The sequence below is a fragment of the Macrobrachium nipponense genome, chromosome 18, assembly GCF_015104395.2.
Source record: "Macrobrachium nipponense isolate FS-2020 chromosome 18, ASM1510439v2, whole genome shotgun sequence".
Taxonomy (NCBI): domain Eukaryota; kingdom Metazoa; phylum Arthropoda; class Malacostraca; order Decapoda; family Palaemonidae; genus Macrobrachium; species Macrobrachium nipponense.
The window spans coordinates 15,228,613-15,246,746 of NC_087211.1; the positions used below are offsets into that span (position 1 = coordinate 15,228,613).

Consider the following 18,134-nt stretch of genomic DNA (forward strand, 5'->3'; position numbering starts at 1 on the left):
ATATTCTGAGGTCGTTGATGAGCACTATTGCAGCAGCTTTGTCTGCCCTTCTTATTGTTATTTCCTGGTTTGATTTCAAGTTTTTAGCAGTTTCTTTCAATTCTCTGGTAAGGATAGCGCTTCTGTATGGGGCTCCTCGGTCGGTAAGGGCTTCTGCTAACAGTAAGGGCTGGAGGGAGTCGCTCGACCTGACCCTGCCTTCGTCCTCGAGGGACTGGATAGAGTCAAGGAGGACTTCGACCTCCAGGCGCTTGGCGTGTGGTTTGGCTTTTTGTCATGTGGGTATTGAGCCCAAGATTAAGGAGATCTTCTTCTTCGGGTGTCGGTTTATATTCCGTGAGGTTGATGAAATCATTCTTTTTTCGGGGAATTTTCAAACTTCCTCCATTAAGCCTCACAAGTTTCTTAAGTATTCCACTTTCTCTCTTGCGGTAATCCTTCTGCTGTAGGCGCTGGAGGGCGGCATCAATGTCTGGACGGGGGGTTCCTTGGGAAGCTGCTTGTCCTCTGTGTTTGTATGTATCTATTCTCTTTTTATTTCTCTCCTCTCTTTCTTCTTCTCCTTCCAGCTGGCCTGAAGGATGTAGTGTTGTCTTCTCTCGTCGCAGCTGGATCATGGAGCCGTAGACGGGTATAATTAGGAAGGAGGCCTTCTCTGAGGGCAGTAGCATTGAATACAATAGCTGTTTCAACGGCATTTAATTTATATAGAATCTTCTCAATTCTTCTTATTATCTTTTTCTCGTCAGCATGTAGCTGGTGTATTAAGTTTCCTAAGGACATGTAAAGATTTTCATTTGTCTTAGGTTTATTCCTCTAACGTGTCGACAGCGCACAGGCAGTCATCTATGAGAGTTTACAGTACAGTGAATTAAGATACAGTTTACAAGTATTTATAGCATGCAAGGTCGTGTACAATCGGTGGGCGGGTCGGTGGGAACGGATTTTAATTGGTCGTTGGATGGAAACGAAATCTCCCCCTGAGGCGTTCTGACCTGCGTAGTTTGGACGGGGTTATTAGCGTCGGTTGGGTGTTGTTTGGGGATACCACCTCTTGGGCGGCAGGCTGTACAATTGATAAATCTTCCGCTCGTTCTCTCCCGCTTTCTCTCTCTACTTCTTCCGCTCTTTCTCTCTCTCTTGCTCTCTCTCTTTCTCTTCTGCAAGTTCCTCTCTCTCTCTCTCTCTCTCTCGTTCGCTCCTTCTAACGCTCTCTCTTTCTCTCTCTGCCTGCTCCTCTCTCTCTCTTTCTCTTTCTCTTTCTCTCTCTGTTTGCTCCTCTCTCTCTCTTTCTCTTTCTCTCTCTCTCTCTCTCTCTGTCTCTCCCCCCTCGATCTCTCTCTCTCTCTCTCTCTCTGTCTCTCCCCCCTCGATCTCTCCTCTCTCTCTCGTGGATGTATACGTAGTCGGTTGGTTTCTTGCGCCATTTCTTCTTATGATGGTGGGGAGAAACTCTGTTTCTTTTACCGTGTTGATAGTCGGTTTTTTCTCTAATATATGTAAAGCTTCAAGATAACGTAGGCGTTTTCGGTCCGGTGCATAAAGAACATAGAAATTATTGACCATGCAACCGGACCGAAAACAAACGCCTACGTTATCTTGAAGCTTTACATATATTAGAGAAAAAACCGACTATCAACACGGTAAAAGAAATAGAGTTTCTCCCCCCACCATCATAAGAAGAAAATGGCGCAAGAAACCAACCGACTACGTATACATCCACGAGAGAGAGAGAGAGATCGAGGGGGGAGAGACAGAGAGAGAGAGAGAGAGAGATCGAGGGGGGAGAGACAGAGAGAGAGAGAGAGAGAGAAAGAAAGAGAGAGAGAGACAAACAGAGAGAGAAAGAGAGAAAAGAGAGAGAGGAGCAGGCAGAGAGAGAAAGAGAGCGTTAGAAGGAGCGAACGAGAGAGACCTTACCTTACAGACCTTACATCTTGTTCGGGTGCCCCACAGGTCCCTCAGTGTGAGGCACCTCTAATGTCTACCAGAGAGTTGCTAGTACATCTTCCGGTATATTTTGCATCTTCCAATCTTGGATGGTCTGGATGCAGTTTAGATATTTGTCGAGCTTATTCTTAAACACATCTACGCTCACTCCTGATATATTCCTCAGATGAGCTGGCAACGCATTGAATAGACGCTGCATTATCGATGCTGGTGCGTAGTGGATTAATGTCCTGTGTGCTTTCCTTATTTTTCCTGGTATATTTTTGGGCACTATTAATCTACCTCTGCTTGCTCTTTCTGATATTTTTAGTTCCATGATATTTTCTGCTATTCCTTCTATCTGTTTCCATGCCTGAATTATCATGTAGCGTTCTCTTCTCCTTTCCAGACTATATAATTTTAAGAATTGTAGTCTTTCCCAGTAGTCTAGGTCCTTAAACTTCTTCTATTCTAGCTGTAAAGGACCTTTGTACACTCTCTATTTGTGCAATATCCTTTTGATAGTGTGGTACCATATCATATTGCAATATTCAAGTGGACTACGAACATATGTTTTATAAAGCATAATCATGTGTTCAGCTTTTCTTGTTTTGAAGTGCCGTAACAACATTCCCATTTTTGCTTTACATTTTGCCAACAGAGTTGCTATTTGATCATTGCATAACATGTTCCTATTCATCATCACACCAAGGTCTTTAACTGCTTCCTTATTTGTGATGGTCTCATTATTAGGTCCCTTATATGCATATAGTTTCTTTCTTTCTCTGTCTCCATAATTTATTGATTCAAATTTATCAGAGTTAATACCATCCTATTTACCTCTGCCCAATCATATACTTTGTTAAGGTCTCTTTGTAGAGCGTTCCTATCTTCATCACAAGTAATTTCTCTACTTATTTCTTGTGTCATCTGCGAAACTACTCACTACCGAATCCTTAACATTATTGTCTATGTCTTCAATCATAATAACAAACAGTATTGCAGCTAACACCGTACCTTGCGGCACACCGGATATTACCTTGGCTTCATCGATTTCTCGTCGTTTGCAATAACTATCTGTTTTCTGTTGTGTAAAAATTCTTTTAACCATCTTCCTACTTTATCCACGATATTGTGTTTTCTAATTTTCTTCGCTAATATATTATGGTCTACTTTATCAAAAGCTTTTGCAAAGTCTAAATAAACCACATCTGTTTCATTTCCGCTTTTCATATTTTTGAATATGTTTTTCACGGTGGACTAACAGTTGGGTTTGTGTACTTTTTTCCGGGTACGAAACCTGTTGTCCTTTATTAACAATTATTTTTTTTTATTAAATGTTTTCATAATATTTTTCTTCATTACCCTTTCATACACTTTCATTATATGTGATGTTAGACTCACAGGCCTATAATTACTTGCCTCTAGTCTTGATCCACTTTTGAAAGTAGGGGTAATATACGCTAATTTGTGCTCATCATATATCTTGCCTGTATCTACACTTTGTCTTAATAATATTGCAAGTGGCTTTGCGATAGAATGAACTACTTTCTTTAACAAAATAGCAGGAATTCCATCAGGCCCTGCAGCAGCTCCATTTTTAATTTCATTAATAGCCTGCACAATATCAGCTTCATTAATATCTATGTCAGCTAAATATTCACTATTTTCATCCCTTACTTCTATATCATTATCTTCATTATCTATTCTAGGGGTGAATTCTCTCTTATATCGTTCTGCCAGTATGTTGCAAATTTCCTTTTTTTCATTCGTTAATCTCCCTTCAATTCTCAGAGGGCCTATTTCTATTCTTCTTTTATTCATCTTCTTCGCATATGAGTATAATAGTTTGGGTTTTGCTTGATATTTAATAGGGTTTTTTCTTCCAAGTCCCGCGTTTTTCATTTTCTTTTGATTGTATAAAAAAAAAAAAAAAATCTTTTTTTTTTTTTTGTTTTTCTGCATTTTCTATCTTACTTTTTAGTTCTATAACTTTTCCATGCATTTTTTTTCTTTTGCAAGACCTTTTTTTCCACTTTCTGATTTTCTGGAACAAGATTCTTCTGTCTCTTGGTATGCATGAATGATGTTTACTTTTCTTCTTCGGTATATATTTTTCCACTATTATCTCCAATATTTTTATATAATATCTCCGTATTTACCCTTATGTCATCACTTACGAAAATGTTATCCCAATCTTTGTTAATTCTTCATTAATTTCTGAACCATTTTATATTTTTACTGTAGAAGTTGTATTTTCCATATCCTTCCCACTTTTTCATTTCTTGCTTATCTCTATTTTCACTTGCTTTGGAATGAACTGTTAATTCTATGAACATTATGGTCTGAAAATACTCGCATTATAAACTATTATTTCTTTAACATAATTCATCTCGTTCACAAATACTAGGTCTAAAGTATTTTCCTTTCTTGTTGGCAGGTGATTTATTTGTTGAATGTTGTATTCTAGTAGCATATCTAATAGCTTTTCAAATTGCCTCTTATCTTCTGCACTACTATTACTCTCTTTTTTATATGTATAAGTACAACCACAATCTCCTATTCGTTCTTTCCATTCTACGAAAGGAAAGTTGAAGTCGCCAGATAGGAGAATAGTCCAGTCCTTGTGATTTCTACATATATCATCCAATTTTTCAATTATTAAGTCAAACTCTTTAGTATTAGGAGGTCTATATATTACTATGTTCATCAATTTTTCAGATTCAAATTCTACCGCTATTAGTTCACATTCTGAGTTACTATATTTCTCATATATTTTTCCTTGTTTTTTGTCTTTCCCATATATTGCGGTTCCCCCTTGATTCCTATTTTTTCTATCTGATCTTTAGGTTTGGAACCCTTTTATTTGATCATCATTCCCAGTCTCTTGGGAATACCAGGTTTCACTTATATTCATTATATCTATTTCTTTTCATTTTGGTTAGTTCTTCTAAGTACTCTATTTTTTCTTTTTGAGTTACTCGTAACTAAACCCTGCGCATTCATCACTATGATGGTTTGCGTGTTTTCTCCTTCATTTAATACTGATAGTAATAAGGATTTTCCCCATGTCTCTTTCCCTGTTCTGGTATGTTGTTCTTTTTTTCATTTATCCATTCTGACATTAAAAAATCCAACTTTTCCATAATATTTGATCTTCCTTCATCATAATTCATTTTGTGTCTGAATCTGCAATTTTCCTCCGTTTCTGCAATATCCTCTTGCATAATAAATACAGTTATTATCTCTTGAGTAGAATTTCGGAGCTGATGCTTTTGAAATTCTTTGCTGACAACCTCTGCATATTCTCATTGGTGGTTTGCTTTTCTCTTTTACCTGATATTCTTGATTTCTCTCTTTATTTGTTTCTTTCTTATTTTGGATTTTATTACTTGGTTGGTTATTTATTTGATTATGATTCATGGCTACAGGGTGCATATATTTGCATTTTTTGTCGAACTTACATCCTTTTCCTTCTTTTAGGTTTTTACATATTTTTGGATGCAGATCTCTGCAATCATCCCCATATCCATCTAAGTATGCACATTTACCATATATTTCATAGTTTTTGACATATCTTAGGATGTTTGTAGTAACATCTTTCTCCCAAATCTGCAATTCCCTCTTTTCAAAAGGTTGCAGATTTTGGTCTTTCTTGTCTATTTTTTCCTCTTTCCCGTCATTGTATAGATCTGGGTAGAGCCTCTTCGGGATTTGCTTTTCTGTTGTCATATCGTAATTTATTTCTTCGTAGGTATGCTGCTTTATTTGCCTCATATGTAGTATCATGAGTATCTCTGCATCCATACTTTTATCTTGTTCTTTGTTTTCCTTATTTTTTTCTGTCATTTCATTTTTGTTTACTTCTCTTCCGTTTTTCCTCTTCTTCTTTTTCTTCTTCTTCTTCCTTCCTCCTCTTCTTCTTCATCCTCAACTATTTGTACATTCAATCTTGATTTAATAACTTGTCTATCCTGATAGACCATGTTGAACAAAAATTCTTGTATCTTTTCTTCAAATCTTGTTATTTACCTCAGCACACTGTGATGGGTCGGAATGTTGCATGCAGCACATTTTTCTGATTAGTTTTGTGGATTGACTATGCTATACCAAACCTTACACAGTTTGCATGCTTTTGGCATTCTTTTTCCTAATGCATCAATTAGTATATTCACAGATTCACCTTATTCATTTTCTTTGTCGGAATATGTTGGTTTATGTATATTTTCTTTATGAGTCTCTTGACCACTTGATTTTATTTGAACTTCTTCAATTATTTTCAAGATGTTTTCATTAGATTTGTTCCAGTTTGAAGGATTATATCCTTCTAATATATCTATGAATGCTTTTTGTATCTTTTTGGTTAGGACTGTTTTGCTGATTTCATAGATGAGAAATGCCAGTTCCCTTCCTGCTACCTCATCGTATTGCGAATCTGCTAAACACGCCAAAATTACGCCACCTTTTTCCCGCAGTTGGAACTTACTGCCATCTTGTTTCTGATTTATAGTATTACACTTGATAAACTAACTTAGAAGACGCTTTATCCTACTATTTTCACACTAATCTTATCACCGATAGTTCACGAACACTTCTAGATATTTCTCAAATTCTAGTCGTATGTTAAACTTGTGATATCTGTTGATTATTGTGACTTCACGCGGTACGTCTCACCAAGCAAGATGGCTATACTACGAGAGAGAGAGAGAGAGGAGGAACTTGCAGAAAGAGAGAGAGAGAGCAAGAGAGAGAGAAGAGCGAAGAAGTAGAGAGAGAAAGCGGGAGAGAAACGAGCGGAAGATATATCAATTGTACAGCCTGCCGCCCAAGAGGTGGGTACCCCAAACAACACCCAACCGACGCTAATAACCACGTCCAAACTACGCAGGTCAGAACGCCTCAGGGGGAGATTTCGTTTCCATCCAACGACCAATTAAAATCCGTTCCCACCGACCCGCCACCGATTGTACACGACCTTGCATGCTATAAATACTTGTAACTGTATCTTAATTCACTGTACTGTAAACTCTCATAGATGACTGCCTGTGCGCTGTCGACACGTTAGAGGAATAAACCTAAGACAAATGAAAATCTTTACATGTCCTTAGGAAACTTAATACACCAGCTACATGCTGACGAGAAAAAAGATAATAAGAAGAATTGAAGAAAAATTCTATATAAATTAAATGCCGTTGAAACAGCTATTGTATTCAACTGCTACTGCCCTCAGAGAAGGCCTCCTTCCTAATTATACCCGTCTACGGCTCCATGATCCAGCTGCGACGAGAGAACGACAACACTACATCCTTCAGGCCAGCTGGAAGAGAAGAAGAAAGAGAGGAGAGAAAATAAAAAGAGAATTAGATACACTACAAACACAGAGACAAGCAGCTTCCCAAGGAACCCCCCGTCCAGACATTGATGCCGCCCTCCAGCGCCTACAGCAGAAGGATTACCGCAAGAGAGAAAGTGGAATACTTAAGAAACTTGTGAGGCTTGTAATGGAGGAAGTTTGAAATTCCCCGAAAAAAAGAATGATTTCATCAACCTCACGGAATATAAACCGACACCGAAGAAGAAGATCTCCTTAATCTTGGGCTCAATAACCCACGTGACAAAAAGCCAAACCCCACACGCCAAGCGCCTGGAGGTCGAAGTCCTCCTTGACTCTATCCAGTCCCTCGAGGACGAAGGCAGGGGTCAGGTCGAGCGACTCCCTCCAGCCCTTACCTGTTAGCAGAAGCCCTTACCGACCGAGGAGCCCCCATACAGAAGCGCTATCCTTACCAGAGAATTGAAAGAAACTGCTAAAAACTTGAATCAAACTAGGAAATAACAATAAGAAGGGCAGACAAAGCTGCTGCCCTAGTTGCTCATCAAGACCTCAGAATATCACGAGAAACTGGACCAAATACTGGCTGATCAATCCAAATTCAGAAAAATCACAAGAACCCCATCGAAGACATCCGACGAGACATTAATAGGAACGATCGAAAGAATCCATGCCGCTAGGAATGCTCGGCCCAGACTTCCCCTTGCCCAGGGTGACTTTAATCCAGGGTATCTTTACGGCACCGTAAAAACCCACAAGCCTGGAAATCCTCTTCGCCCTATTATAAGCCAAATCCCAACCCCGACTTACAAAATCGCGAAGAGACTCAATGAACTCCTCAACGCCATATATCCCGGTGACAGTATTGTCTACAGTCCATCTACCGACTTTTTACGTAAACTCCGAGACTCTCCGTCTTACAGGTTATCATCGCCTCTCTTGACGTCGAGAGCCTCTTCACGAACGTTCCAGTCGACGAGACGATTGAAACACATCCTCGACAGAGTATACAGATGTGAGGAGACACAGGCTTTGAACATCCCCGAGAATCCCTAAAATCCCTCCTTGAAATATGTACCAAGAAGGCACCATTCACGACCCACAGAGGACATCTTTATTGCCAGATTGACGGCGTGGCAATGGATCCCCATTAGGGGTTCTATTTGCCAACTTCTACATGAGTGTCGTCGAAGAAAGAGTTTTCAATCAAGATCCCCGCCCTGTCCTCCCCAATACTACCGCTACATAGACGACACCTCATAAAAGTTAACAGAGAAGATGACCTTGAAACTTTAAAGAAACACCTTCGAAGAATGCTCCGTCCTCCACTTCACTGTGAACGCAGCACGTTGAACGGTGCCCTACCCTTCCTGGACGTTCGGGATACAGCAGACCCCTACGGGATACACCACACGGTTTACAAGAAACCCACAAACCCGGGTCTATGCCTTAATGGGTCCAGCGGAGTGCCCAGACAGGTATAAAAAGATCGGTGGTAGAGGCCTTCGTCCGCCGCGCCCTTCCACACTGTTCCACATCTTGGAGAGAAACCACCAGGGAATCGAAAGGTCTACACAAGTTCTCATTAATAATAACTTTTCAACCGTATGGTCGAACGCCAAACAAACGAGGGACTCCATAAATAAATGGCACAGAAAGAACGACCGTAACTAACGACCAAAGTGGGAGCTATAAAAATATTTTATAAAAATCATATGCACCACATATTTGAAGATGAAAAGGCTATAAGGAAAATAATCAGTGGAAAATGTCTCCCCCTCCCCCACTACAGAAAGTGATAAAATAGCCTCATAATTTTTTATTACAAAAGCATGAAAACCAGCCAGCTGCTTCTTAGAAACAAGGCCCGGCCCCCAGAAACGTCTTTGAAGAGAAGGAGTGTCATCTAGACGAATTCACATGCTCGGCGGATGGATGCCAACCATTCTTATATCGGGATGACCACTACCAACTCTCCAAGCGTCTCTCGTGTCATCTTCAAGAAGGGGCCATTTTCATTCACTATAGGGAAAAACACAACAGGAGACCAGAAAGAGCTGAGCTTATAAAGAACATAGAAATTATTGACCATAGCACCGGACCGAAAACGCCTACGTTATCTTGAAGCTTTACATATATTAGAGAAAAAACCGACTATCAACACGGTAAAAGAAACAGAGTTTCTCCCCACCATCATAAGAAGAAATGGCGCAAGAACCAACCGACTACGTATACATCCACGAGAGAGAGGAGAGATCGAGGGGGGAGAGACAGAGAGAGAGAGAGATAGAGTCGAGGGGGAGAGACAGAGAGAGAGAGAGAGAGAGAAAGAAAGAGAGAGAGAGAGCAAACAGAGAGAGAAAGAGAAAGAGAAAGAGAGAGAGGAGCAGGCAGAGAGAGAAAGAGAGAGCGTTAGAAGGAGCGAACGAGAGAGAGAGAGAGAGAGAGACTTGCAGAAAGAGAAAGAGAGAGAGCAAGAGAGAGAGAAAGAGCGGAAGAAGTAGAGAGAGAAAGCGGGGAGAGAACGAGCGAAGATATATCAATTGTACAGCCTGCCGCCAAGAGGTGGGTACCCCAAACAACACCCAACCTACGCTAATAACCCCGTCCAAACTACGCAGGTCAGAACGCCTCAGGGGGAGATTTCGTTTCCATCCAACGACCAATTAAAATCCGTTCCCACCGACCCGCCCCACCGATTGTACACGACCTTGCATGCTATAAATACTTGTAAACTGTATCTTAATTCACTGTACTGTAAACTCTCATAGATGACTTGCCTGTGCGCTGTCGACAACGTTAGAGGAATAAACCTAAGACAAATGAAAATCTTTACATGTCCTTAGGAAACTTATACACCAGCTACATGCTGACGAGAAAAAGATAATAAGAAGAATTGAGAAGATTTCTATATAAATTAAATGCCGTTGAAACAGCTATTGTATTATTATTATTATTATTATTATTATTTTATTATTATTATTATTATTATTATTATTATATCCTCCAAATCCGCTTTAATGAACCCTCAGCACAGAACAAATAACATATTTGTGTACGAAAAACCGTAAAAATATATTAAAATACATGAAAATATACCAAACTTTTAAATGCAGCTCATTATTCTTCCTTCAGACAAAGAATTAAGGCAAAATGCCCTGCGATTACCAACAAAGACCACGGGGGAGATAATGACTACTCACTAATTGCCCTCAGACCTAGGGAGAAACATCTGGTATTCTCTCTCTCTCTCTCTCTCTCTCTCTCTCTCTCTCTCTCTCTCTCTCTCTCTCTCTCTCTAATTAGATTTCGTTTTGGCGTCTAGGAAGTAAGTTCATTACATAGATGATTGATGCACTAATATAAATCGTTCGTCTCTCGCAGTTAAAGCCACGTTAGTTTCTCACCGTGCTCTTTTGTAGGAGCGTGTTATCATTATATTGACGTCTGAAATTTATCAGTAATGTTTCTCACTTTGCATTTTTGTCAGAGCGTGTTGTAATTATATTAGTTTCTGAAGTTTATCAGTAATGATTCGCACCGAGTGTTTGTGTTATAATTATGGTAGTATCTGAAATCGAAAATTCATTCCAAATGAAATTTCTTAGCAGCAATTTACAGAAAACGAAATGAATACTCATACTGTCGATACAACTCAACTTAGTGTCCTGTCATAAAGCCTGTATTTGAATCATTTTAAATATCTTACAACCAACAGCAATTCCACATATTTCCTAACCTAAAATAACCTTAAAACCTACGCTGAACATTCAGTTGAAGAGAGATAGATCTCTGAGGAGGCATCACATCTAGAATGACAGCGGAAGGAAAAACCATCACAATATGGCAGCCGGTAGGTAAGTCCGTTAAGCATATCAAATTGCAGCCCTCAAGCCTCAGTAGTTTTTATCTTATTTAAGGCTAATGTGAGCCGTAACAATGCATCTGGTAACGGAACAATACAGGCCACATCGGCCGTGTTGAAGTTTCATGGGCCGCGGCTCATACAGCATTATAACGAGACCATAAAATATGGATCAACTTTCGGTGGCCTTATTTATAGGCTTTTGTTTGTTTGTATGGTATTTTTACGTTGCATGGAACCAGTGGTTACTCAGCAACGGGACCTACGGCTTGACGTGACTTCCTCAATGGAATGACCGAAAATCGAACTTGCGGCCACCGAGGTGGCAGGCCAAGACCATACCGATCACGCTAATGCGGCGCTTTGAATGTAGGCTGTACAGAAAACTCGGTTGCCCCGAAGAAACTTTGCTTATTGAATACCTTACTGAGGACTCATTCAATTCCTTCCACTTTCTCAAGAAGAAGAAGAAGAAGAAGAAGAAGCTCCCCCCCCCCCGAACACTCTGCATTGGACGGAATGCCCCGACTACCTGCCATCTGCTTTGCCCTCTTCTACCTCCGTCCCGTCTTCATCTCTTATCACCCCTTCTCTTCTACATCCTCTGTTCGCCATCTTTCGGCTTTCCAGGTGATTGACTCTGGGTTTTGCTTATCCTCTTCCTCACGCCTACCCTAACAACCCCCCCCCCCCCCCCCCCCCACCGGGCCCTGTTCTTCCATTCTTCCATTCCACTGCTTGCTGGTTTTCGTGACTGCTCTCTCTCTCCCTCTCTCTCTCTCTCTCTCTCTCTCTCTGATGGACGATAAGTCTTTGAGACATCCTAATCCCTGTAACTCTCTCTCTCTCTCTCTCTCTCTCATGTAGTAGGTTCCAAAGCTTGGATTTCTGGTCAATAGCCCCTGTGGTGGGCTTGATCCAATACTACTAAAATAATAATAATAATAATAATAATAATAATAATAATAATAATAATAATAATAATAATAATAATAATAATAATAGTTTATTATTATTATTATTATTATTAATAACATGACAGGAAAGGTAATAAATTAGATGTTTCTAATGGACACCATCTGATACACATAACTATAAAAATGACAGTTTACTCCGCATTTTTTAAAATTCATATCGATTAATACTTTCAAGTCTATAAACACTTGAAGTAGCTTTAATGCAAAAAAAAAAAAAAAAATCCATGAAAACATTACAGCAAAAACCAAAACAGCCAAAAATAAAGAATTCTTGATTTTTTCCCCGACAGAAAGGAGCAAAGAGGTCCCATAATGGAGCCCATTGAAGGAATCCTCTTTTGAAATGCAGGAAATCTCTGAGCCAATATATACTGAGGAATCTTCAATCAGGTCACGTCCCCAGTTCTCGAGAAGTGTTCAGCTGAGATGCAATAGAATCGAATTGAGTACATTATTGGAAATCGTTGGACGACTCTCTCTCTCTCTCTCTCTCTCTGCTTCTGCGAGCCATATTATGTTATTAAGAAGTCTCCCTCCTGAGTGTGAGAGAATGACACCTTCCCGTCTGTACAACTTCATCCTCCCGAGATAGATTGACATTTGTCCTTTAGAGTCCTTGTACATTCTCTCTCTTTCACCTTTGACTCCTCATGGGGAAAAAAAAAATAAGTATTCTTGCTGTTGTAACAAGTCAGCTAATGAACAGGGCTTATAAATATACATTATATAAATAATGGGCACATAAATTTATATATATAATATATATTATTATATATATATATATAATATATTATATATAATATATAATTAAGTGTATATATATATATCATATATATAACAACAAATACCAAAATACCCTTCTTTATTACTAGAAGTTTCTTTGACAGCAAATTTACATTTTGAACCACGCTTGTCAGACCCAAAGCCTTAGCTCTAAATGCAAGATGAATTGAAGAAATTCAAAATTATAAAAAAACCACAGTATTGGCGCACGAACACATGAACCCTTCCCAATGGAAGAGATGGTGATCCAGGGGAAACGAAAAGTCTTCCTTCTACGACCCCTAATAGACCCAAGTCGTTCTGATTCGAAACTCATTACACTCTATTCCGCCTAATGCAGCCGACTCAGGAGGCCTCGATTATTGAAGAACATAAAAGAAGTAGCGGCGGAAGGCTCTGTTGAAGAATCCACGATGAGGATTTAAATAGAAAATAAAAAAATAAAAGAAGACTCCATATTCCTGATCAAAAACTGAAGGTCATCCCAATAGTGGGATTTGCTGGGAACGTTTAGGTCTGATCTGATTATGGCGAATGGTGGGGGAAATGGATCTATATCTCAGAAGTAATGTTTCAGGTTTGTTCCGATCTTGAAAGCAATCATAATTTAATCGGAATATATTCGGGAAGGAAATTACAATTTAACTATGGACATTTCAGAGAGAGAGAGAGAGAGAGAGAGAGAGAGAGAGAGAGAGAGAGAGAGAAATCCATCTTCTACATGGACAATTCTAGAGAGAGAGAGAGAGAGAGAGAGAGAGAGAGAGAGAGAGAGAGAGAGATCCAACTTCTACATGGACAATTCCAGAGAGAGAGAGAGAGAGAGAGAGAGAGAGAGAGAGAGAGAGAGAGAGAGACTCATGCTCTCCTAACATTAATCAATTTATCTAAGATTTCCAGAAGAAGGAGAGAATTTTCAAGCTTAATGTTACATCGCTGGATAATGGCCGGTATGATTTATTAATCTTCATAATTTCCTTCCAGTTAAAAGACTAAAAGCGATATTAAAGAAACCTTTTAAAATAATTTTGCTTGTTTCTGCCGCTGATTGGCCAATTATTATAAAAGCAGTCATTTATGGAGTATAATTCTGAATGATTATGACGGTTTTCCACCATTACGGAAATGGAACCAAATACAGCCCCTCCCCTTTGCATATATTGTGCTTATCACAAGACACAATCCCATTTATAGTGCATGTTGTAAAGAGCGGTTTTCGATTTGTTAATTGAAATGATTGTATTTGCTCCCTATCTTATCAAAGGTAAATTTATACAGAAATAACAATTATAACAACGTAAATACAAAACACCAAAGAAAAATCGTAGTAGAGAACGGGAGGAATTCCTTGCATATATATAATTCTAGAGAGCAGTTCTGCTTTTAATAAATGAAAGGATTGCATCTGCCCCTCATTCTGATTAAAAGTAAATCTACCACAGAAATAATTAATAAAGCATAAACACAAATTTACTTAGATCACATTTCCAATTTTTATCTGCCCTTTCGAGTTTTTTTTTTCTCTAGAACTGCAAACCTACTAACTGTACAAGTCTGAATGCTTTCCAGGCCATAAAAGTTAAACCAAAACACTATCACTCTAATGGAAAAGCCACCGAGAATCGGACCTTGTGACAACGGCTTCCCGCGGAGATTAATGCTGGAATTTCCGTGCATGAAAGGAAACAGAGAGAAAGAGAGAGAGAAAGAGAGAGAGACAGAGAGAGAGACAGAGAGAGAGACAGAGAGAGATCTTCCACTGATGTTTAATTCACATATCAGCACACGTAAACCTCATACAGTTCACACACAAACATATATATATATATATATATAATATATATAGTATATATATATATATATATATATATTATTATATATATATATGTGTGTGTGTGTCTCTGAGTGTGGGTTTATACATATAAAATATATATATATATATATATATATATATATATATATATATATATATATATATATATATATATATATATATCTATATATATATATATATCTATATATATATATATATATATATATATATATATATATATTAGAATATTACCTTTGAAACCACAGACCACACACGCTAGTAAATCATAAATATATATATCCTGTAGCTAACGTAAGAACACAATTAATATTTTGAAACAAAAACAACGAAAAAATATCAAAATATCAGCAAATGGGGAAAGAGGATCAATGTGATTGAATAAGCTACATATTCACTCGCTGCCTGACTCGTAAATCATAACTAGTCACCTACCTTTTATGAAAGCGTCAGCATTTTCTCTATAAGGCACTGATTTTGTGCCCGTGGAAGCCTCTGGACTCTGGTTATTCATTTTCCTTCAAAGTTTATATCATCCTATAACCGTCTGTTGAGTTTTGACAGAAAAAAAAAAGATTCCCCTCAGAAACTTTTCACAGTTCTTCATTACTAAATGTTCGGTAAGAGAGAAACAATTATTATTATTATTATTATTATTATTATTATTTTTTTTTTATTTTTTTTTTGTTTTGCTCTATCACAGTCCTCCAATTCGACTGGGTGGTATTTATAGTGTGGGGTTCCGGGTTGCATCCTGCCTCCTTAGGAGTCCATCACTTTTCTTACTATGTGTGCCGTTTCTAGGATCACACTCTTCTGCATGAGTCCTGGAGCTACTTCAGCCTCTAGTTTTTCTAGATTCCTTTTCAGGGATCTTGGGATCGTGCCTAGTGCTCCTATGATCTTGGGTACGATTTCCACTGGCATATCCCATATCCTTCTTATTTCTATTTTCAGATCTTGATACTTATATTTTTTCCATTTTTCCCTCTCTTTCTCTTCAACTCTGGTGTCCCATGGTATTGCGACATCAATGAGTGATACTTTCTTCTTGATTTTGTCAATCAACGTCACGTCTGGTCTGTTTTGCACGTATCACCCTATCCGTCTGATACCATAGTCCCAGAGGATCTTTGCCTGATCGTTTTCTATCACTCCCTCAGGTTGGTGCTCGTACCACTTATTACTGCAAGGTAGCTGATGTTTCTTGCACAGGCTCCAGTGGAGGGCTTTTGCCACTGAATCATGCCTCTTTTTGTACTGGTTCTGTGCAAGTGCCGGGCATTCACTTGCTATGTGGTTTATGGTTTCACTTTTCGTATTGCACTTCCTACATATGGGAGAGATGTTATTTCAGTCTATCGTACTTTGAACATATCTGGTTCTTAGGGCCTGATCTTGTGCCGCTGTTATCATTCCTTCAGTTTCCTTCTTTAGCTCTCCCCTCTGTAGCCATTGCCAATTGTCATCGCTGGCTAGTTCTTTAGTCTGTCTCATGTATTGTCCGTGCATTGGTTTGTTGTGCCAGTCCTCCGTTCTTTCTGTCTTTCTCCTGAATCTGTATATTTCTGGGTCTTCGTCTGCTTTTATTAGTCCTTCTTCCCATGCACTCTTTAGCCACTCGTCTTCACTGGTTTTCAGATATTGCCCCAGTGCTCTGTTTTCGATGTTGACGCAGTCCTCTATACTTAGTAGTCCTCTCCCTCCTTCCTTTCGTGTTATGTATAGTCTGTCCGTATTTGCTCTTGGGTGTAGTGCTTTGTGTATTGCCATATGTTTCCTGGTTTTCTGATCTATGCTGCGGAGTTCTGCCTTCGTCCAGTCCACTATTCCTTGCGCTGTATCTGATTACTGGCACTGCCCATGTGTTTTATGGCTTTTTATCATATTTCCGGCGTTTGAGTTTTGACTTGATATCGCCTGAGTCTCTGCATATATTCTTTCCTGATCGTGTCCTTCATCTCTTGGTGTTTTATATCCCCTCCTTCCATTATTCCCAGGTATTTGTATCCAGTCTCATCTATGTGTTTGATGTTGCTCCCATCTGGTAGCTTTATCCCTTCAGTTCTCGTTACTTTGCCTTTTTGTATGTTGACTAAGGCGCATTTTTCTATTCCAAACTCCATCCTGATGTCCCCAGATACAATCCTTACAGTCTGGATTAGGGTATCTATTTCCTTGATGCTCTTACCATACAGCTTGATGTCGTCCATGAACATCAGATGGTTGATTTTGTTGCCTCTTTTCTTGAGTTGGTACCCGGCATCCATCTTCTGTAGTACTTTTGTCATGTTATTATTATTATTATTATTATTATTATTATTATTATTATTATTATTATTATTATTATTATTATTATTATTATTTAAAAAATAAACCTATTCGTATGGAACAAGTCTACGGAGGCCGCTGACTTGATATTCAAGCTCCAAAGAATAAGGCCTTCATTTGAGATAAGTTACAGATATAACAGGAAACAAAGAGAACAGATCAGTTATCAGAAAATATAAATACTTAAATTAATACGATAACTGATAAATAGATAATAATATAAATAAAAAAGTAGTAAAAGACAAGGGGAATTATTTTAGGGCAGCAATGCATTGCATCTTGGCCTGAAATTTTAGGGCTCAAGTTGCACAACATCCTCTGAAGGGAGACTGTTCGGCCAATCAAAATCTTATCCGCTATAAACTTCGTAATTATTTAGGTGACAAGACAAGAGAGCTGACAACCGCGGATTTGTCTCCAGGAACGCAACCAAGAAAGGTAAAATGACAGTGCAGACGAAATCAACCAGATCTTTTCCGGGTGCGAGCAATAATGTACCGGTGGGCATCGCCTCCTTGACCCGAGGCGGAAAATCGTCCAAAAATGTCAGCATTCCTCGCTTGGTTCTCCCACAAATAGTTGACCTCACCCAAGTTGTCATTAAGTTTCAACGACAAGGCGAACCTCCTTCTTCTTTAACTTCTACACATTCTTCTTCTTCTTCTTCTTCTTCTTCTTCTTCTTCTTCTTCTTCTTCTTCTTCTTCTTCTTCAAATTCTTTCCGGCCAGAATCTGGATCATCCTCCTCCTCAGAGCCCCTCATAATATACCGGCCGATGCCTTCATAACAAGATTCCAGGAGGAAAGAAATGTATGAAAACATCTCGCCCAGAAACTGATTAGCATCAAAATGTGATAAACGTAGAAAGCGGTCGGCGTTCCAAAAAAAAAAAAATAAATAATTAATAAAAAGATTAAAGAAAAGTATGTCTGAAGGTGTTAGAGCAATTCTGTTACTTGGCAGACAGGTAGACGGAAGGAGAGAAAGAAGAGAAGAAACGTGGTCATTCAAGATGCTGGAACGAGCTAAGATGAGGATGCTGAGAGAGTCTTGTCTCAGATGGTTTGAACATGTGGTGAGGATGA

General features: G+C 38.8%; 1 protein-coding gene across 1 annotated transcript; it reads right to left on the bottom strand.

Moving 5' to 3' along the window:
• Positions 1 to 224: 224 nt before the first annotated feature.
• LOC135196514 (histone H3.v1-like) lies at positions 225 to 17,811 on the bottom strand. Its single transcript, XM_064223360.1, has 2 exons — positions 17,673 to 17,811; positions 225 to 655 (listed from the first exon to the last, which is right to left on the bottom strand). Exons 1-2 carry the CDS (start codon positions 17,809 to 17,811, stop codon positions 225 to 227), a joined length of 570 nt encoding a protein of 189 aa, XP_064079430.1.
• Positions 17,812 to 18,134: the final 323 nt, after the last annotated feature.

Coding starts and splice junctions, on each gene's coding strand:
- LOC135196514 (XM_064223360.1), bottom strand. CDS start 17,811: ATGAGGGGCTCTGAGGAGGAGGATGATCCAGATTCTGGCCGGAAAGAA. Junction 656..17,672: donor AGAAGTTAAAGAAGAAGGAG/GTTCGCCTTGTC, acceptor TACTGCCCTCAG/AGAAGGCCTCCTTCCTAATT.